General features: G+C 44.7%; 1 protein-coding gene across 1 annotated transcript in view; it reads left to right on the top strand.

Moving 5' to 3' along the window:
• Positions 1-22,043, top strand: part of GON7 (GON7 subunit of KEOPS complex) — a gene marked incomplete at its 5' end in the record, with an annotated part of 50,445 nt that extends 28,402 nt beyond the window's left edge. The window contains one exon of the mRNA XM_079698979.1: positions 21,989-22,043. Within this exon, the coding sequence (XP_079555105.1) occupies positions 21,989-22,023 (35 nt within the window). The 3' untranslated portion in view covers positions 22,024-22,043. The remainder of the gene's footprint in view (positions 1-21,988) is intronic.
• Between the last annotated feature and the right edge of the window lie 832 nt (positions 22,044-22,875).

Here is a 22,875-nt window from a genome sequence, read left to right as displayed (position 1 = left end):
ACTAATAAGAACCTGCTGTATAGCACAGGGAACTCTACTCAGTACTCTGTAATGACCCATATGGGAAAATAATCTAAAAAAGAATGGATACATGTATATGTATAACTGATTCGCTTTGCTGTACACCTGAAACTAATACAACATTGTAAATTAATTATACTCCAATAAAAATTCATTTAAAAATAATAAATAAAATGTACATTCCTTTAATCTAATGTATTCCATTTATAGAAATGTATCCCAAGATACTAAGTAAGAATGGCCACAGAGGGACTTCCCTGGTGGTCCAGTGGTAAAGAATTCAACTTCCAATGCAGGGGACGGGGGTTCAATCCCTGGTCGGGGAACTAAGATCCCACATGCCACAGGGCAACTAAGCCCGGGAGCTGCAACTACTGAACCCACACACTCTGGAGCCGGTGCGCCACAACTAGAGAGAAGCCCACGTGCTGCAACGAAGATCCTGCGTGTCGCAACTAAGACCCGACGCAGCCAAAAGAAAAAAGTAAGGCCACAAAGAATGGGCTAAAAGAGTTTTCCATTGCAATATTTTTTAATCATTCTGAAAAAAAATTGGAAACTAAGTGCCCAATAATAAGTGATAGGCTGAATAAATGATGCCATGCCCAAACGGCTACAAAATCTGCAGTGGTTAAAACAAAATTATGCTGGGTGAAACCATATGGAATCACTGTTTCTGTAGTTCAAAACTGAATTTTGGTAATTTCATATGGTTCAGCCTAATAGAAGGATATTTGGTATACAAATAGATTTACAACCTACTACTGAGTGAAAAAAGTCAAGTATAACAGTATTTATGGAACAATCTATTTCTGTGTTGACAAACACATAAACATTTGTAAAGAAAAAATCTGGCAAAGCATACATCAGAATGTTAACAGTAGTTATCTTTGGGTGGCGGAATTATGTGCAATTTTATCCTTTTCTTAAAAAATGAAGTTTCTGCTTTTTTCTAGTGAATACTTCCTATTGGTGTAATGTTTACACATTCTTAAATAAGTAAAAGAAAACCCAAAAAAGCGTAAGAGATAAACTCCAAAAGGCCAACCCTATTCTCTCATTTTTCATAGTAACTGATAAAGCGTTAAGCCAAGCAGAGGCTAAGCAACTTCTCTGCAGCGAGCAGGTGTGCGAGCCCCAGCCAGCTGGAGGGGATTCCTCTAGTGCTGGGAGACTGGCCAAGCAAGGGATGCTCAAAAGATAGGCTTTTTCTCTCAGTGGCTTGGGTTTGGGTTTAGTTGAGAGCAGAGTGACTGAAGAAATGTGCAGGTCCCCCAGGACCTCCGTGCTCGACTTCGAGTTTGCTCTCTCTTTTTCCAGCAGTAGCCCCGGTTTTGTTTGGGGATTCTCTCCGCCGTAGCTTAGCCGTAGTTTAGGGGTGGATACATGATCCAGACCTGAACTAAACAGCGAGTCACATTCGTGCAAGGTGAGCACGGGACCCGAGCGAAGCCTCAGAAAGATGAACTGCATCTCCTCAGCGCCCTCTGCCAGCCTTTCTGTTGAAATTTTTTTCTTTCTCTTTTCTTTTCTTTTAAAAATTAAAATTTTAAATTGACCTATAGTTGGTTTACAATGTGGTGTCTGTTGAATTTTAAATTCAGTTACAGCGTTACTTCTCACTCATCCATACTGTGTGATTATTCCATTTTTATTGATTTTCTGTCCTAATTTCATGGCTGTATTACTTTTACTACCAATGATCTATTACTGCCTAACTAATTACCTCAAAACTTAGACAACAAAAATCACTTATTATCTCTCACAGTTTTCTTGGGTCAGGAATTCAGACAGGGCTGAGCAGGGATGGCTTGTCTCCGTTACATGATGTCTGGGGCCTCAGCTAGAAGACTCTGAGGCAGGGGACCTAGAATCATCTGAAGTCTTATCACTCCCTTGTCTGGCCATTGATGCTGGGGCCAGCTCAGGGCCAGCTGGGGAGGGGTGGGTGTTGTCTGCCAGAAGACAGGATCTTGTCTGCTAGGCCTTTCCATGTGGCCTGGGCTTCCTCAAAACATAGTGGTTGGGTTCCCAGGGGAAATATACCCAGCTGTCAGGCAGAGGCTGTATCCTTTTTATGACCCAGCCCCAGAAGTCCAACAGCATCCCTTCTGCTGGACTCACCGGTTACTGGCTGGGCAGTCAAGACCCCTCCGCCACCCAGATTGAAGGATTTAAGGAAAAGGCATAGATCCCACTCCATTCCCTTTGTGAAATAGGATGTGGAATGGGATAAGTATATAATTGGAAAGTGCAGTCTGTCTCAATGGCTCATTATCCTTCATTATCATTCAGGATTTTTATTCCAGTTTTTTTGGTTTGTTTGAGTTTGAGTTTATATTTTTAGTTTTCTACTGTTCCCTACCTTATTCCTGTTTCCCCCAGTCCCATCCATCCTTGTGTAAGGACCTGGAAAATGCTGTCCTGAGCCCCTCACATGGGTGGAAGCCACCAGGGGCTGCATCTTATGATGTTTATGGGCAGCCCTGCATCCTAGTTTTTTCTCTGTTTGTTTTATTCTCTTTTGTGTTGGAAGCTTTTCTCAAATGAGTCTGAGAAAATGTGTGGTGGGTTCTCAATTGTGCGATGCTCCTTAGCTGTCAAGTCTCATCTCAAAGTGGGGCACTGAACACCTGATTTTAAGCTCTGTTTTCATGGGTGGGACTTGAGGCTTCACCACAGGGTGCTGGGATAGCAGGCCAGCTTCTCGGTTGGGGGAACCCCCAAATGTCAGTAGCTAAAGAAAGGTCTTTTCTCTCTGACTGTTCAATTTCTCCAGGGAACGATCCTTAAATTTCCTGCGCAAGGGGGATGAGCCTGACTACTTACATTGCAGGAGTCAGATGGGATACGGAGGCCCTGCATCTCCTGCTGGGAATGCGGACCCTCATTACTCTCCAGGTTTTCCATCAAGAGTCTCACTTCACCCTACATTGTGTCTGGCATCCCTGAGTCAGGAGCATCTCTGGTTCAAGTTCAACTTGTCCAGAGAATAAACCTCCATGTCCTGCCAAGATGGGGCAGCACAGGTTGGGGTCAGGCTCCGGGTGTCCTTTTGTTCCTTTATCTGACTTTCAGCCAAACTGTCTGAATGTTTCCTGTGGCTGCTCTAGCAAATTACCACAAACTTGGTGGCTTAAAACAACAGAAATTTATTCTCTCACAAGCCTAGAGGCGAGAAGTACAAAATCAGTTTCACTGGTCCAAAATCAAAGGGTCAGCAGGCTACCCTCCCTCCAGAGGCTCTAGGATAGAATCCATTCCTTGCCTCCTGAGGTGTGCTGGTTGCTGGCGTTCCTTGGCTTGCGGTCACATCATTCCAATCTTTAAGGACACCATCTTTAAACCTCTCCGTCTTCATATGACCTTCTCCTCTGTGTCTGCGTCAAACCCCTCTCTGCTTCCTCTTATAATTACATCTGTGATTACCTTTAAGGCCATCTGGATAATCCAGGATAATCTCTCCATCTCAAGATCCTTAATTTAGCCACATCTGCAAAGACGCTTTTTTCCAAGTAAGGCAACATTCACAGGTTCCAGCGATTAGGACCTGATATCTTTGGGGGCCGTTATTCAACCTGTTACACCCTGTCTTCGGTCCCATGTCCTTACAGTGCCTGCTTCTGTCCCTGGTGCCTTTAATGTCTTTGGAATTTCTGGGAGGGGTGAAGATTTGCTTTGCATTGGCGCCCCCTGCAGGGACTTCCTCTTCCTCTGAACCTTCCTCTGCTCTTGTAGGTCAGTAACATTCCTTCAATATTTGTCCTTATTCCAAAAAATGTGTTGATGTCTTGCTGTGGTCTGAATGTTTGTGTCCCTCCAAAATGTATTTGTTGATATCCTAACCCCCAAAGATGATATTATTAGGAGATAGGACATTGGGATATGATTAGGTAGTGCAGATGGAGCCCTCATGAGTGGGATTAGTGCCCTTTGTAAAAAGAGGCTCCAGAGAGCTCCCTCGTCCCTTCACCATGTGACGATACAATGAGAAGTCTTCAACCCAGAAGAAAACCCACACTTGACCATGCTGGCCCCCTGACTGCTGACTTCCAGCCTCCAGACTCTGAGGAATAAATGTCTGCTGTTTATAAGCCACCCAGTCTGTGCTATTTTGTTATCCTGCCTGAGTGGACTGAGACACAGCTCTCCCCGGCAGCAGACACATCCCCTTCTCCTTGTTCTCTAGGTCCATCTTTGTTTTAGTCCTTGGATGAGTTGCAGGTGTAAATAAACACGTGTGTTTAATATACAGGGTTTAACCTAATATCTCTCCAATTTTTTTTTTAAACTAATTATTTATTTATTTATTTTTAAGTTTCACTGGAGTATAGTTGATTTACAATGTTGTGTTAGTTTCAGGTGTACAACATAGTGATTCAGTTATACATATACATATATTTATTCTTTTTCAGATTCTTTTCCCATATAGGTTATCACAGAATATTGAGTAGAGTTCCCTGTGCTATACAGTAGGTCCTTGTTGATTACCTATTTTCTATATAGTAGTGTGTGTATGTTAATCCCAAGCTCCTAATTTATCCCTCCTCTGCCCACATTTCCCCTTTGGTAACCAGAAGTTTGTTTTTGAAATCTGTGTGTCTGCTTCTGTTTTGTAAATAAGTTCACTTACATCATTTTTTAAAATTAGATTTCACATATGAGTGATAATCATATGATATTTGCCTTTCTCTGTCTAACTTACTTCACTTAGTATGATAATCTCTAGGTCCATCCATGTTGCTGCAAGTGGCATTATTTCATTCTTTTTTATGGCTGAGTAATATTCCGGTGCATATATATATACCACATCTTCTTTTTAAATTAATTTTTATTGGAGTATGATTGTTTTACGATGTTGTGTTAGCCCCCACTGCACAACAAAATGAATCAGCCATACGCATACAGATATCCCCTCCCTTTTGGACTTCCCTCCCATTTAGGTTACCACAGTGCATTAGGTAGAGTTCCCTGTTCTATACAGTATGTTCCCATAAGTTGTCTATTTTATACATAGTATCAATAATGTGTATATGTCATCCCAGTCTCCCAAGTCCTCTCACCCCACCCCTTCCCCCCTTGGTATCCATACATTTGTTCTCGACATCTGTGTCTCTATTTCTGCTTTGCAAATAAGATCATCTATACCATTTTCCTAGATTCCACATATATGTGTTATTATACGATATTTGCTTTTCTCTTTCTGACTTACTTCACTCTGTATAACACTGTCTACATCCATCCACGTCTCTGCGAATGACCCAGTTTCATTCCTTTCTATGGCTGAGTAATATTCCATTGTATATATGTACCACATCTTCTTTATCCATTCCTCTGTTGATGGACATTTAGGTTGTTTCCATGTCTTGGCTATTGTAAATAGTGCTGCAATGAACATTGGGGTGCATGTATCTTTTGGAATTATGGTTTTCTCCAGAGATATGTCCAGGAGTGGGATTGTTGAATCATACGGTAGTTCCATTTTTAGTTTTTTAAGGAATCTCCATACTGTTCTCCATAGTGGTTGTACCAATTTACATTCCCACCAACAGTGTAGGAGGGTTCCCTTTCTCTGATGATTTTAAATATTTTTACAAATAGCTTTATTGCTTCTTCCATTTGTTACAATATGATATGTTTGTTTTCAAAATGGTCTCATACTAAGGGCAAGTAGATAGACTGCTAGAAATTACATCTCTTACCTAAAAGCAATGGTCAAAATTTGAGCCCACCATTATAATGTCTTCAAAGCATATCCCAAACATGATGGCATTTGGTCCCTACATTCTTCAATATGTACCTCTGAAAAAATAGACCTTTTCTTATCATGCCAATATCACATCTGACAAAAGTGTCGCTAATGACCTGATATCCTCTAATACCCAGTTCATATTCAAATTTCCCTGATTAGCTCAAAAAAGATCTTCTTACAGTTGATTTATGGGAATCAGGACCCAAACAAGACCACACATGACCCTTGGTTGTTACGCCTCTGAATTCTGTTAATTAAAGCGGCCCCTCTCCCTTTTCTCCATGCCATGGCCTTGTTGAATCTCCAATGTTAAAAAGACACATAAGAAACACCTTTATACTCCCCACACTATTTCAAAGTGGCTTGGAGAGAGTCTAACAGGTGGCGCTGGTCTTTGCTAGAAAGGCTGTGGATGTGACTTGGAGTCTAGCAGAATCAGCTGAGGTCATCCTCAGATATCAGACTCCAGCCCTACACATCTTGTCCCTACAGCAGCCCCTGTACCCTGAAATACAGACTTTTTGAAGAGGCATCTGTTTTCCTCCAAGAGTCTGGAGTAACCCTATCCAGGCAAAGTTATCTTTGGATCAAATGGGATCCAGGAGAAGGAAGGAACCCAAAACACCAAATTCCTTCTTCAGGGGCCATGGTGCCCAGGAGATGCCCTTGCAACACTCCCTTGAGCTGATGTGCAAACTGCTTTTAAAGAAAAAACAGGGACTTCCCTGGTGGTCCAGCAGTTAAGACTCAGTGCTCCCAATGCAGGGGGCCTGGGTTTGATCCCTGGTCAGGGAACTAGATTCTGCCTGCCACAACTAAGACCTGGTGCAGCCAAAGAAAGAAAGAAAGAACACTGAAGAATCCTCCTCTTGAATTATTGTTTCAGAATATTACTGAAATAAGTATGAGAAAAGGGAATTTGTTGTGGGAAGGCGGGGAGCTTTTATACCTCCTTCTTATATGTGGGGGTTTGCCCACTGCATTAGTTTCCTGGGGCTGCTGTAACAATGGACCACAAACTGGGTGGCTTTAAACAACAGAAATGTATTCTCTCGCAATCCTGGAGGCTAAAAGTGAAAAGCAAGGTGTCAGCAGTGCCCTGCTCTCTCTGAAGGCCTTAGGGAAGGATCAGTTCCATGCTCTCTTTTTGCTTCTGGTGGTGGCCAGCATCCTCCGTGTTCCTTGCTTGTAGACACATCACCAAATCTCTGCCTCTTTCATCACATGGCCTTCTCCCTGTGTATCTCTCTGTGTCAGATTTCTCTTCTTATAAAGATACCAGTCATTGGATTGGGGCCCACCCTAACCCAATATGACCTTATCCTAACCACTTACATCTGCAAAATCCCTATTTCAAATAAGATCACATTCTGAGGTTCCAGGTGGACATGAATTCTTGGAGGACACTATTCAACCCAGAGGCCCCACGCTGAGTCTGATTGGAATACAAAAGATATGGAGCCCACCTACTTCTATAGAAAAAGGCAACACCTGATATGCACTTTCCCAGTCTTCCTGTCAGGTGCACACAGGTGTGTGACCTGGGCTTTGCCGGTGGACACCTCCACAGAGGATTTTGTATCTGGAGCTGGAGCTCTTTTGTAAAGAAGTAGCGGAGGAGAGATTCTGCCAGCTGGTCACGTGTATTTGTCAGCTTCTACTGTGTTAACAAATACCCCCCAAATCTCAGTGGCTTCCAACAGCAAATGTGTGTTTCTCATTCACGGTTCTGTGGATGGGTTGTTGGTGTACTGCACCTTGGCTGGTTTCTCCTGGGCGCCCACAGGCTGGGCTCTAGGCTGTCGGCTGGGGTCAGAAGTGCTCCACATCTTTCCCGAGCTCGTGCTGGAGGAACAGCAGCTCCCTGGAGTAGTCAAGAGCAGGGCAGAAACGCTGCTCAGAAAGGGCACACAGTCAAGTGGCCCACATTCCATGGATCAGTGCAGGTCACACAGACAAGCCCAGAGTCAGCAGGGCAGGGAGGTATGGGGCGGAAGAGAGGAGAAGGAATCCGTCCTGGAAAATAGCAGAATCTATCACACCAGGACAGCAACGTCAGATGCTAGCCTTGTGCCCTCTCCCGTGTACCAGCAGCAGTGGGGCAGTGCCCCCTCCTCGGGGATGTCTTTTGACATGGTTGATTGGTGCCTGGATTGTCTCCAATCACTGTCCCAGGTTGGGGGCCTCCAGCTTGAGTTTGTCATTCCCCAACTAAGTACAGCCATGGGGCCTCCTCCCATCCCTCTCTCTGGGTGGCCAGGCGTGCCCTTGGGGCCCCTGGGGCCCTGGAGCATTTCAAGGAGGCATCCGCAGTGCATAGTCACATGGGGACAGAACACAGTCTTGTGGCATCACTGGGTGTTGTCCCTGCCAGAACCTGATCCATTCTGCATGCAGACCACAGAGGTGTCTGTATCCAGAGCCTCCCAGGAGAAGCTGGTGAGGTTCCAGCAAGGCCCTGGGCGGGGACTCAACAGTGCTTCACACTCAGCCCTTCCTGCTTAATCCCTTCACACAAAAGCCCTAGTCTCTCTCTCTTTCCTGGTAGAGGCTGATGGGCCAATAAAACTGGACACTAAATCATTACCCATTTGAAAAACTGGTTTCCCTTGCCCTGAGGGCTGGGAGGACTCATTTTTTCATTTACTACTGGGAAAGGGAAGGGAAATGTTCAGAAATATTTGCCCCCCAGGGCATGTGCTTGGGGCTGGGGGTGGGGAGAGACTCCCTTCCTAGACTGTGTTGAATCCTTCCAAGGCAGGGAAGAAAAACAAAACTGTTAAATTTTCATATTTAGAAAGTTCACGTGCTTCCCCAGCTTTTAAATGAAAAAAAATTTAAAAATACAAACAGGGCTTCCCTGGTGGCACAGTGGTTAAGAATCCGCCTGCCAATGCAGGGACACAGGTTCAAGCCCTGGTCCAGGAAGATCCCACATGCCGCAAAGCAACTAAGCCCCTGCGCCACAACTACTGAGCCTGCGCTCTAGAGCCCGTGAGCCACAGCTACTGAGCCCACGTGCCACAACTGCTGAAGCCCGTGTGCCTAGAGCCCGTGCTCCGCAACAAGAGAAGCCACCGCAGTGAGAAGCCCGCGCACCGCAACGAAGAGTAGCCCCCGCTCGCCACAACTAGAGAAAGCCCACGCACAGCAACGAAGACCCAACGCAGCCAAAAATAAAATAAATAAAATAAAATAAATTTTAAAAAATACAAACAAAAACTCATGAACTTCAAATTAACATTAAATCAGCATGATGGATGATGCTTTACCAACATTGGGTCACTGTGAATCACTGGTGTGCGGTTTAATGGGAGAAAGATGTATTTTCAATTTGACTTTTTTGTGGGGGGCAGGTAACGGACTATTATTTGAGTTACTGACAGTATCACTGTTGATTTTTTGGGGGGGGGTTGAATAATAAACTCCTTTTTAACCGCCTATCCATTATTTTAATGAGCCAATCAGTTTAATTGTGCACCCTGCCAAACATAATACAGGAAATGTTTTGAAAGCATTTAGTGGAATTCTTTTATTGTTTATTTCTACCACACTTAACTGCTAATGCATATCGTCACAAGATGAATGGAAAGATGAGAGCTGCAAAATCCATTATCTCGCAGGACCACCCAATTCTCTTGCCATCTTTCTCTCTTTGAACTCTAGTGAAATATTTGCCTTCAATGATACAGCACACTGATTCATCTGCCATGAGCGTGACCTTAATCCAAACGGAAAAGCAAGTTTAAAATGGTGAAGTGGCGCTTGGTTCTGGGGTGGTAATCTAGATGGTCCAAAAATGAAACCACAACTTTTAAAACTTTTGGTAGAATCCATAGACCCCCAGTAATATGCCTACAGACCCCAAGATGAAAAGCACCACCTGAAAATAGATAGTTAGTGGGAAGCTGCCACATAGCAGAGGGAGATCAGCTCAGTGCTTTGTGACCACCTAGAGGGGTGGGATAGGGAGGGTGGGAGGGAGATGCAAGAGGGAGGAGATATGGGGATATATGTATATGTATAGCTGATTCACCTTGTTATAAAGCAGAAACTAACACACCATTGTAAAGCAATTATACTACAATAAAGATGTTTTTCTAAAAAAGTACAGTAAAACAAAACAAAAAAAACTTTGCTTGAGAGAGCAAATTAGAAATACTTTTCATAAAAGTGAAAATTTTGCCATCTTGTAAAAAACCGTCAAACAGTAACAAAACTTCCTTACATATTTCTGGCATTCATTCACTTCTGCAAAATCTCACAAATAAAAATATAAGATGGAGCTGGAAAAAGAAAAGAAAAGAAAAGCACCACCCAGGGTTTCATGGGGAGAAGAAAAGAGATTTCTCAGTGGCCACAAGCATGGGCCCTGGAGACGTCCTCTGCTGACCTGCAGAAACAGCTTGGGAAGCCTTCAATAGGTGGAAGGGCCTGGGGGTGAGTTTCCAACGACAAACGCAGACAGCTCGTATACATTCAAGGAGGAGGCTTGATGCAATCCTGGTCAGAGTGAGGTTCCTTCCGGAAGTAAACAACATAAGATATGATTGCCTTTCCTCTGTGCTTCTTTGAAACTTGAGCTGCAAATTTCCCCAAGAAGTCTGACATGAGTATGGTCTGAAAAAAAAAAAGGAAAATAAACAGTTAACAATGCTTACCTCTGGAAAGTAGGAAGGAAGTAGTTAAGGAACTTCCCTTCCACCCTACTTTATGCATTTTTCACATAAGCATGTATAATTTATTTTATAATTCATTTTATTAAATAATAAAGAGTGCCTCAACTCTCCAAGACCAATACTGTCCGGAGTGACAGGCAACCACATATCTTGGATTTTCTGACTCAGCTCCAGTCTGTTCTTTCGATGAAGTAACTTTCCTTGATTATACAAGTCAGATTCATAGTAGAAAATTTGGAAAATACAGTAAAGTGGGTAAGAACCAAACAAATTCCTACTACTCAGAGATAATCATTACTAACTTAAAAACATTGTTTCGAATTGAAATACAGTTGGTTTACAATGTTGTGTTAGTTTCTGGTGCACAGTCAAGTGATTCAGTTATATATACATACATACAGATAGATGTATGTATGTGTGTGTGTGTGTGTGTATATATATATATAATATATATATATATATATATACACATTCTTTTTCAGATTATTTTCCATTACAGGTTATTATAAGATATTTAACAGTTCCCTATGTTATACAGTAGGACCCTTGTTGTTTATCTATTTTATATATAATACTTTGTGTCTGCTCATCCCAAACTCCAAATTTATCCCTCCCCATCCCTCTTTCCCATTTGGTAACCATAAGTCTGTTTTTGAAATCTGTGAGTCTGTTTCTGTTTCTTAAATAAGTTCATTTGTATCATGTTTTAGATTCCACATATGTGATATATATTTGTCTTTCTCTGTCTGACTTACTTCACTTAGTGTGATGATCTCTAGGTCCATCCGTGTTGCTGTAAATGGCATTATTTCATTCTCTTTTAATGGCTGAGTAATATTCCACTGTATATATGTACCACATCTTCTTTATCCATTCCTCTGTTGATGGACACTTAGGTTGCTTCCATGTCTTGGCTATTGTAAATAGTGCTGCAATGAACATTGGGGCATATGTATCTTTTCAAATTAGAGTTTTCTCTGGGTATATGCCCAGGAGTGGGATTGCTGGGTCATATGGTAGCTCTGTTTTTAATTTTTTAAGGAATCTCCAGATTGTTTTCCATAGTGACTGCACCAATTTACATTCCCACCAACAGTGTAGGAGGGTTCCCTTTTCTCCTCATCCTCTTCAGCATTTATTATTTGTAGACTTTTTTTTTTTCCCTTTTGCGGTACGCGGGCCTCTCACTGTTGTGTCCTCTCCCGTTGCAGAGCACAGGCTCTGGATGCACAGGCCCAGCGGCCATGGCTCACGGGCCCAGCCGCTCCGCGGCATGTGGGATCTTCCCGGACTGGGGCACGAACCCGTGTCCCCTGCATCGGAAGGCGGACTCTCAACCACTGCGCCACCAGGGAAACCCTATTATTTGTAGACTTTTTGATGATGACCATTCTGACCATTCTAATGTGATACCTCATTGTAGTTTTGATTGGCATTTCTCTAATAATTAATGATGTTGAGCATGTTTTCATGTGCTTGTTGGCCATCTGTATGTTTTCTTCAGAGAAATTTCTACTTAGGTCTTCTGCCCATTTTTCGATTGGGTTGTTTGTTTTTTTGTTATTGAGCTCTATGAGCTGTTTGTATATTTTGGTAATTAAGCCCTTGTCGGTCACATCATTTGCAAATATTTTCTCCCAGTCTGTAGGTCATCTTTTCATTTTGTTTACGGTTTCCTTTGCTGTGCAAAAGTTTATACGTTTGATTAGCTCCCATTTTGTTTATTTTTGCTTTTATTTCTATTGCCTCGGGAGACTGACCTAAGAAAACATTACTATGGTTTATGTCAGAGAACGTTTTGCCCATGTTCTCTTCTAGGAGTTTTATGGTGTCATGTTTAAGTCTTTAAGCCATTTTGAGTTTATTTTTGTGTATGATGTGAGGGAGTGTTCTAACTTCATTGATTTACATGTAGCTGTCCAGCTTTCCCAATGGCACTTGCTGAAGAGACTGTCTTTTCTCCATTGTATATTCTTGCCTCCTTTGTCAAAGATTAATTGACCATAGGTGTATGGATACCACTAAATTTTCAAAGTATTTTCCTCTACTTCTTTGTGGTAAGAATTTCCTTTCCTTGAATATAGTTGTAATCACACCGTGAGGGCAATTCAGTAGACTTTTTTTCCCCCAAGCAATATTATGACATAAGCATTTCTCCCATGGTTCAGTAAAGACCAGGAGATCACTAACATTTGAAAATATATTCTGGAGATTCTGTCTTTATCAATTCATTGCCTAAATTAAAAAAAAGTTTGCATTGAAAGATAATCATAGTCTCACAGGAAGTTGAAAAATAGTACAGAGAGTTCCATGTACTCAACTCGCTTCCCCTAATGGTGACATCTTACACAACTACAGTACAATACCCAAACCAGGAACTTGACATTGGTACAATCTACAGAACTTATTCAGATTTCACCAGCCTTCTCACACGCTCGTGTGTGTGCGCATGTTTTTATTTTCTTTATTTTTTTATTTTGTAAAGATTTAATTTTAATTTTTTTTTTTTGGCTGTGTTGGGTCTTTTTTGCTGTGCACGGGCTTTCTCTAGCTGTGGTGAGCGGGGGCTACTCTTTGTTGAGGTGCGCGGGCTTCTCATTGCGGTGGCTTCTGTTGTTGCAGAGCACGGGCTCTAGGCACACGGGCTTCAGTAGTTAGTTGTGGCACTTGGGCTTCAGTAGTTGTGGCTTGCGGGCTCTACAGCACAGGCTCAGTAGTTGTGGTGCACGGGCTTAGCTGCTCTGCAGCAGGTGGGATCTTCCTGGACCAGGGATTGAACCCGTGTCCCCTGCATTGGCAGGTGGATTCTTATCCACTGCACCACCAGGGAAGTCCCTGTGTGCATGCTTTTAACCTCAATTTTATTTGTAAAGGTAGAGAAACCTAAGGCTCAGATTGCTTTAGCCTCTGCCCTAGCTGCACTGCTGCTGAAGCTGGCATATAAACCTAGGTCTGTCTGATTTGAAGCCTGCATACTTCTCACTTATTCTGAGGGGTGGAAGGAGCATCGGGAGACAAAAAGTTTTTAAAGGCGCAGCTGAAACATTGAAAACTTAAACAGTGTCTGAGGATTAGTATCCAGGAGATCCAGGCATTGTTCCAGTAAGATGTTGGGGAAATCTTTTACATCTCTATTGGTCTCAGGGTCCTGATCATAAAATAGGAGTGACCCCCACAGCGCCCTCCTCCTAGAGCTGCTGTAAGATAGACACAATGCCCACAGAAAGACAAGTGTATCACACACACACACACACACACACACACGCACACACTGTTATTTTAATCCCCAAATTTAGTAGCCCTCCTAAAAATGTTCTGGATGGGAAAACTTTAATAGAAACTCCTGAATCTGGAGTTAAAAGGTTTAAGTAAATCGATTATAGTGTAGTTCCATGTGATGCTCATTTGAATTGTGGAAATCCGAAATAATGGAAGAATATGAAGAAAGCCTGATACTATACCTCATAATTGAAATACAGAATCCCACCCAATTAAAATATTAGTCAAGAATCCCTTCATTTCAAAAGTGGTGAGACTGGGTATTGTACACCGTTCATGACATTGCCACAGGGTGGCGCTACTTCAACAGGTAAACAAATACATAGGCTGCGTCAACAGTGTGGGAACCACAGTGGTGTGAAGGTGTATTGGGACTTAGAGTTCAAGTGGTCTTGGAAGGTCTGAGGCTGAACAATGTATTCATGTTGTGATCACTTTTGCAGAAAGTTTAGCTGAGATAAAGTGCTGTGAAGAAGGCCAGTCACTGTGATAGCTCTTGCTATTAATTTATGTGTGAGAGTTCTGCAAAATATTAGAGATGGTGCAGAGAGCAAAGGTCCAATGAAAGCACAAGACTACAATGGATGTAAAATCTGTGCTCTGAGGATCGTGCCCCCAACTTTAGAATTATTCGTGTGGGAAAATTATTCTTAGACTACTGAGGTTTTTTTTTGTTTGTTTTTTGGGTTTTTTTTTTGCGGTACGCGGGCCTCTCACTGTTGCGGCCTCTCCCGTTGCGGAGCACAGGCTCCGGACGCGCAGGCTCAGCGGCCATGGCTCACGGGCCTCGCCGCTCACGGCATGTGGGATCTTCCCGGACCGGGGCACGAACCCGTGTCCCCTGCATCGGCAGGCGGACTCTCAACCACTGTGCCACCAGGGAAGCCCCAACTACTGAGTTTTAAATAATGCAAATCTCTAGAAACCCATCGTTCTCATGAAATGTGATTGATCAGATTCTGATCCCTAGGAGTAGATCAGCTCAGCTAGAAAGGAAGTTCTGCTCTCCCTACCTGGCCCAGAAAACCCAATTCCCTCCAGGACACGAGTGAAGAAACAAACACTTTTTGCTCCATTTCGTGTTAGGTTGTGCTTATCCTCCTTCTCTTATTTAATCCTTATAACTCTACCTGGTTCTAGTACCCACCCATCCACCCCGATGGCTGATCTTTTGTCAGTGTCTTTTCCTTCCTTCAATAATGAGGAAACCAAGGCTCAGAGAAGTTAAGTAATTTGCCCAAGACCCCACAGCTGACCATCAGTGGAGCTGGAATTTGAACCTAGGTCAGGTGATTCCAAAGCCTGCTTTGTTCCTGTGCAACAGGGTGACTCTAAGCTATGCTTTTGCTCCACCATAAAAAATTCAGCAGGCGGGGACTTCCCTGGTGGTGCAGTGGCTAAGACTCTGCGCTCCCAATGCAGGGGCCTGGGTTCGATCTAGATCCCGCATGCCGCAACGAAGACCCGGTGCAGCCAAATAAATAAATAAATAAATATTTTTAAAAAATTCAGCAGGAATAAACAGGTGTCTGTCTTTGATGGAGGTGGAGGGAAGGTGTTTCTCAATAAGATATAATTGCTCTGTCGTAACATATTTCAATGTTCAAAGCGTTCTTGCACAGGCTGATTTTGAAGATTGTTTAGATGGAAGCAGTCATTCCTTTTCTCCAGACATAATGTCACTATCTGTAGTTCACATAGCAATGGCATGTCTATCAGCTAACCTCTCAATCAGTGATTCACTTGAGAGATTTTATTTTAGTTGAGTCAGCAGCCTTTTAGTTGCCTGGAGTCAAGGAGAGGCTGATGTAGGTGGGGCAGAAAGGGTCGAAAATTGTGACATAGCAGCAAGGCAGAAACGGCAAGTGCTTCCCAGTTCTTTGGGAAATTGTAATGTTATTTTTTCCATCCACTCACCAAACACCGATGAGGAAAAAGAAAGTATGAGACCCCGGATAATTTACTCATTGCCAGATAGCAGCATCTGCCTTATAAAATCAGCATTATTCTGGAAGTCGGGTGGCTGTGTTCCTGATTAAATCGAAGTAGAAATGCAATTGAATTGCCTAAGTATGATGATAGGGGACATACATAACACGTTTTTCTTTTCGAAATACTTTTACATCCGTTATCTTACTTTATCTCTGCACAACCTCCCTGCCTTGAACAAACTTTTATTATAGCACTTATCGCCCTGTAGTTAATGTTCAGTGTATATGTCCATCTCTCCCGCTGGTTTATGACCTTCCTCAGGGCAGAAATCCTGCCGAATTTATGCATCTATAAAGCTCGAGCACTAAAGTTAGGGTTTGTTTCATTGCAAAAGATAGAAACCCACTGGATGCAATTTAAGCAAAAAAAGGGGGCTTTGTTTCAAGGATCCCCAGGGTAGGGGTGCAGCCACGGCTCGGCAGAACAGGAACCGGGCTCTCTGGCGATTCCTCATCTCTTGCATCTGCCTCATTAACACCTCCTCTCCGCAGAAGTATCTTTCACTCCTTTCTGGTCGCCTCGGCTGAGAACTTGGCTGCCAGCATCTCCTGAGGGGAGATGTAACTTGTCCAGCCCTGAGCCAAGAGCCTTCTCACTCTCTCTGTCCCAACCTCGCCAGTCTCCGGGAGTCAAGACCCTGATTGGTCCAGCCTCGGTGAGGTGTTCACCTCTAGCCCAATCAACTGCGGCCAGAGGGGTGTGGTTCAATCTGGGACCCAGGTTGTTCCTAAGGTAGGGCACCCGGTGGGGCGGGAAGGAACAAAGCACAGTTCTCTGAAAACAGTGTGAAAGGGCGGGGCAGCTCAAACTATAGGGGGCCTCGTCTTCGTATATACTTAGTGCTCTGTGAATGCTTCCCGACCTGCCTGGCTCTACGAGCTGCAGAATACTGGCCTTCCTTTAGTTCCCCAAACCCACCGAGCTCTTTCCGGACTTCAGGCTCCAGGATGGCTCTTCCTCGCCATCATCCCCGTGGCCTGGCTAACTCCAGCTCCTCCTCTGGATCTGCATTTGGATTCACCACCTCTTCATCAGATGGCCTTTCCTGACCTCGCCCAGAATATCCTGCTCTCTTTCTTCAAAACACTCATCACCTTGCAGTTACTTGTTTAATTCCTGCCTCCCCGCCTCTCTCCCCCCAGAGACTCTAAGTTCCGGGGTTCCCAGGGGCCCCAGTAGCTCCCGGCCCAAAGGGCAGCCCTACAACTTGGATGTGGGGCAGCAGGGGTGTGAATGCCCCGCTAGGCAAACCTTTGACCAATGGGAGGTGGGAGAAGGGGATAAATTCTTACCCTTTTTCCCTCAGTGGACTGTCCTGAGATGAAGTTTATGAGCTTTTGAGAGGACAGTCCTGGAAGACGAAGCACCCTCACATTGCCAGTGCCCCCTTCTCACCCACCTCTCTTGTCGAGGGGCAAGGATTTCTGCTCTCTGGATTGCACAGCCTTATAAACGAGTAGCAGAAGCCTTTGCCTCAGGCTCTGCTTTCTGGGGAAGCAGGCCAAGTTGCTAACTCTAGCTGGCATACGTGAAAAATTAAGTGTATTGGCTTCTGCTTAGCACAGTGCTTAAACAATGGACCAGAAATCCCACTCTTGCTAGGCTCTGCTTTTCTCCGCTTTAGTTGTCTTTTTTTTTGGCCATGCTGCGCTGCTTGTGGGATCTTAGTTCCCCAACCAGGGATCCAACCCATGCCCCCTGGAAGCTCAGTGTCCTAACCACTGGATTGCCAGGGAACTCCTCAGTTTTCTTCTTATTCAAGCTTTCTCTGAATGCAGGCAAGGTTGCTACCCCCAACTCCAGCTCGCTCTCATGAAAAGAATGCTTCTTACCTCCTGGCTTCACCTTGAGTCCGGAAGCTGACCCTCACGGTCTCTGACCGGCCCAGGTAGGGTCACACGTCTTCCTCTGACCCAGTCTCTGGGGGCGGGTGAAGACCAAGCTTCGTCTCCAGGCATTCTCGTCTTTCAGATTTCAGGAGCAGTGATGATGCGGGCAAAGAGGTAAGATGAGGCCCAGGAAATGCCAAATTGGGTTTGGTGTCGGGTAGGGGAGGAACACAGATGCAGATGGCAGGGAGTCTATGGCCTCCTCTCCCCCCGTCCAGTACAGACAGGAGGAGGAGAGTTCTGCGTGGCCAGCTCTCCAAGCAGTCAGGGTGGGAGGCCAGAGCTGGGGCTGGCCAGGCTCACTTCCACAACGGGCTGTCCCCAGAGCAGGCTCTGCAGTCAAGGCCCAGGAGCAAAGCTCAGGCCCCTCCAACCCTGATGCCCAAGGTGGCACTGGCCGTCTCTACTCCACAGCACCATCAGGGCCTGTCTACCCTAGAGCTCTCAGACCAGAGCCTTCCCAGGGACCCAGACACACCACTACCAAGCACTGGGTTCAGACAGAGCTGGGGACCCCAGCCTGGAAGTTCCTCATTCACCACAAGCTTTCAGCCAGCTAGATCCTCCCCCTCCCCCCCGGGAGACACAACCTTAGGGAAGTCACCTTCTAGAGGTCAGCCAGGACTTACCCCGAGGCCAGGCCAGAGGCTCCCCCTGGGCCACCTGCTCAGTTATGGGCTCACCACTCCACACTTTGCAGGCCTTCTGGGCCTCAGTGCTGCTTCTCTTGACACTCTTATTCCCACTGTGATATGGAGTGTCTGCAGTTTCATGGTTCCTGGGGCCCCATGGAGTTAGTTCTCAGCCCCCAGTTCCTAATGAGAAGTGTCAACACTCACAGAGCATTTAACCATACCAGGAACCATCTAAGAATTTCATGATTCTCAAGTTCTGGCCACACCAAGCTACTGTTCCCCATTCATGTCCTGCACTTTCTTGTCTACAGATTTGCACGTGGCATTGCTAGAATGACTTTCTTTGTTTGCCTTTCTTTGTTTGCCTTTCTTTGTTTCTGCTTGGTGAGTTCATCCTTTAAGATCCACTTCAAATTTCGCCTCCTGCATTAGTCATCTATCGCTGTGTAACAAATCACCCCAAAACTTTGCAGCTCAAATCAACAAATATTTATTATCTCTCATCATTTGTGAGGGTCAGGGATCTGAGAGTGGCTTAGCTGAGTGGTTCTCGCTCAGGGTCTCTTATGAGACTGTAGTCAAGCTGTTGACAGGGCTGCGGTCTCCTCTGAAGGCTTGACTACCCACCTCACTCGCCTGGCTGTTGGCAGAAGGCTTCAGTTCCTGGCCCCCTGAGCTTTTTCCATAGGGCTGCTCATGACCTGGCAACTGGCTTCCTCCAGAGTGAGTGACCCAAGAGAGCAAGACAGAGGGGACCCAACATGGAAGCCACAGTCTTTCATAACCTGTGCTCAGAAGTTTCCTATCATGACTTCTACTTTATTCTATTGGCCACACAGACCAACCCTAGTGCAGTGTGGAAGGGAACTACACAGGGATGTGAATACCAGCAGGCAGGGCTCACTGGGGCTGTCTCAGAGGCTGCCGGCCACCACTCCCCCATGCGGTCCTCAGGGGATCGGCACTTCGAATGAACTTCTGTGAAGCTTGTGTCATGGACGTTTTGTCTCTCTCCCAGATGGCAAACTCCTGGAGGATGGTTACTAAATCTTATTCATCTTCCGCTTCCTTTTTAGCCCCACATATCCTCTAATATAGAGTATATATTCAATAAACCTCAAATTAATGCTGAATGCATGAATAAATGAGTAAATAAATGAATGAATTAGTGATTCTCTAGGTGGATAGTTCAAGACTAGAGGAGACAGCATGAACTATTATATGATTAATTTCCCCTGTTTCCTGCCTCAAGATACCTAAGGAGTTGGTGGCTCAGAGCTCGCTTCCTTTTCCTCTGGTTACTTCTCCTTCCCCAACACCCCAGACTTGCAGCATCAGAGGGCTTGCTCACCATCTTGGTATAATGATGGCCTGCCCTCTCATCACAGCTGATTGGACCAGGGCCGAGCACCTGACCCAAGCTGGGCCAATGGACTCCAAGGAATTTGAAGTCGGACTAAGAGAGGCCAAGCTTCAGTCTGGCTGGTTTCTTGTCAAGAGGGAAAATCTGGAAACTGTTGGCAGTAGCAGTTCTTTGATCCATGGGCTGGGGAGCAGAGAAAGCCAATCTGCCTCAACAGGAGACAAGAGTAAAAATAGAAGAGTGAGGAGGAGAGAGGGGAAGGGTAGCCGAGGTTGCAGAAGCTCTCAGTTCCTGCTTCCGATCCTCTCGGAAACCTGGCTGCAGCTCCAGCTTGGTCCCTGTGAGATACACATATATGTATATGTATTTTTAAATTTTTATACAATTTTTAAAGGTTACTTTCCATTTACAGTTATCACAAAATATTGGCCCTAGTCCCCGTGTTGTAAATATATCCTTGAGCCTGTCTTATACCCAATAGTTCGTACCTCCCACTTCCCCACCCCTATACTGCCCCTGCCCCTCACTTATATTCTTATAATAAATGGGGTTTAAGCAATGGTGTCCTGGAGCTGCTTCACACTAGCTCCTGAAAGCTAATTGTACATCTTTCTCCATGACGTCACGTTGGGAGCTTGACATAGGCCACAGCTGCAGTATTTACACCACAGAAATTGGCAAATGCTACAAATCAGTGTCCCCCACTAAAAACTGGTTATTAAACATTAACAAGCACATCGATGGTTTTAAGACAATTCCAGGGGGTTTCCGTAACATACAGCCCAAATAGTCTTTCTGACTATAACATCGGGGCAAACTCTTACTCATGCTTCGTGACCCAGTGCATCTCCCATGAGAAGCCTCATCTGGTGTTTGTGGGAAGCTGATTCTCTGTGTACTCACATAACTTTGGAGACACCATTAGACAATCCAGAATTCTGAGGGCTACGTGACATAGGCCATGCGTAAGACAGACACCCCTCCTAGGCAATAATTGCCTATTGCCCTTGGAGTGAAGTCCAGGCTCCTTATCATGACAGGCTGTTCCTCTGAGCAGTGGCCTGTGCCCTCCTCGCATCTCGTTCCTGCCCACACCATCCGCACCCCATCGCCACACCCTGGCCTCCTCAGCCTTCTCAATCTCTAGCCCAGAGTCTCTACCCCATGAATTGTCAGTCATTTGGAGAATATGATAAAGATCATGGACCTTCACCCTGGAGGAAACACACATACAGACACACAAAGATTTGCATATAGTTTCAGGGGATTCATGGACCAAACAACTTCTTTTCTCTGAAGCCCTTCCTGACTCCTACATCCTGTGTGCCCTGCTTTACCCCAAACATACCTCATACCTCTCTCTTAGCACCTTCAGTGCTCTTAAACTTATGTTTATTTTTGAGTCTTTTGCCACACTGGCTGCTCCTTGGGGTAACATCTATCATTGTCTTATTTAGAGTACATGAGTGACCGAGGGATGGCTGCGGTGTGTCCTAACACCCAAGTTCTAATCATGAGATCAGGGTGTAGCTACAGACACAGCCTACTGTCTAAGCACAAATGTGCATCACTGAGGCTGGCGTCAACATTGCTGAAGGGAGAAGATGCCAACCATAGACAGACTGAGACACACGCGGAAACTGAGAAGCAGGCATTGCTATGGCTGGTGTATTCCCAGCACCAGTGGGGCGAGGGGTGGTTAGGGGCCTGGGGGGTGTCTTGGGCAAAGGAAGAGCACCCCAAGTGTGGTACCATGGGAAAAGCCTGAACTCTGGGTCTCGGAGATCTAGCTTCCGATTCTAGCTCTGTCACTCATGGCTTGTGACTGCGAGCACATTACTTTGTCTCTCTGAGCCTCAGTTTCCTCACCTGTCAAACCCAACTTTATTGAGTCACTGCTAAGATTAAAAGAGATGATCTGTGTGATGTGCCTGGGACACAGGAGTTGGTCAATAAAAGTTAGTGTCCCCTTTTCCTGTACTCCTCTCATGTTGGTCACATGCAACAGAAATCAACTCTGTTTAACTAAAGCAAAACAAAGAATTTATTTGTAAGAGTGGCAGAGACTGCTAACTGTCCCCCAGTTCCTGTTATCCCTTTCTAACATGGTAAAGTAATTTTTAGCTAGGTACATAGTTGTTTAGCTAAATCCTACATTTTTTTTCCGCCAGCTTCCCTTGCAGATTGGCACAACCTGGTAACAATGTTCTGGAGAGTGTGATGTAACCAGAAGTGATATGTACAACTTCTAGGTCATGTCCTTAAAGAGGGCAAAAGGCAACAGGTCCTGTTACGTTTCTTCAAAAAAAAAAAAAAAAAAAAGAGAGGGCACATACTCACCTCTTCTCTCGTTTCTTCTGTCCTTCTGCCTGGAACAGGGATGTGCTGGCAGGAGATGGAGCAGCCACATTGACCTGAGTGTTGAGGATGCGGAGAAAGAAGACAGAAGGAACCTAGGTTCCTAATGACTTAGTGGAGGAGAGGCACCATACCAGCTCAGACTTTTAAGGGCAAGAGAATTAAACTTCTATTTGTTCAGCCATTGTCCATCTTTGGGTTTTGTTATAGCAGCCAAACGTATACTCTACCAAGTACTCAGTGCTATAAACAGTATACCGCTAAAATTTGTATGTTAAATCCTATCTCCCATATGATGGCATTTGGAAGTGGGGGCTCTGGGAGGTCAAGAGGACAGAGCTTTCACGAATGGGGTTAATGCCCTTATAAAACAGACCCCAGAGAGCTCCCTTGTCCCTTCCATCATGTGAGAACACAGGGAGAAGACAGCAAGCAGGCTCTTGAAACAGAATCTGCCAGAAACAGGATCTGCCAGAATCTTGATCTTGGACTTCCTGACCTCCAAAACTGTGAGAGAGAAATTTCTGTTGTTTATAGGACACCCAGTCTATGGTATTTTTGTTATAGCAGCCAAATAGACTAAGATACTTAATAAACCATTAAGGTGCTCATGGTATCCAAAAAAGAGCCAGACACATGTTTACATTGTTTTGACTTTGACTATTGTCAGTTTGACAATTATCTATTTGACTATTCGGTTGACTCTTGTATTACTTTGATATACACACATCATTTTGCTTTTTTGAGTATTTCCTTACATTTGGCACAAGATGTTCCAGGCTCATCTTGTAATTTCCATGCCTCAGCCTTGGACTCAATCATTTGAATAATGAGTTTTAGTGTTTTGGGTGGAGAATGGTGATTAGAAACCATGACCTGGGGGACTTCCCTGGCTGTCCAGTGGTTA

The sequence above is a fragment of the Hyperoodon ampullatus genome (assembly GCF_949752795.1).
Source record: "Hyperoodon ampullatus genome assembly, chromosome: 3".
Classification (NCBI taxonomy): domain Eukaryota; kingdom Metazoa; phylum Chordata; class Mammalia; order Artiodactyla; family Ziphiidae; genus Hyperoodon; species Hyperoodon ampullatus.
Note: the sequence above shows the minus strand (reverse complement) of the source record. Positions and strands in the feature narration are given on the sequence as shown.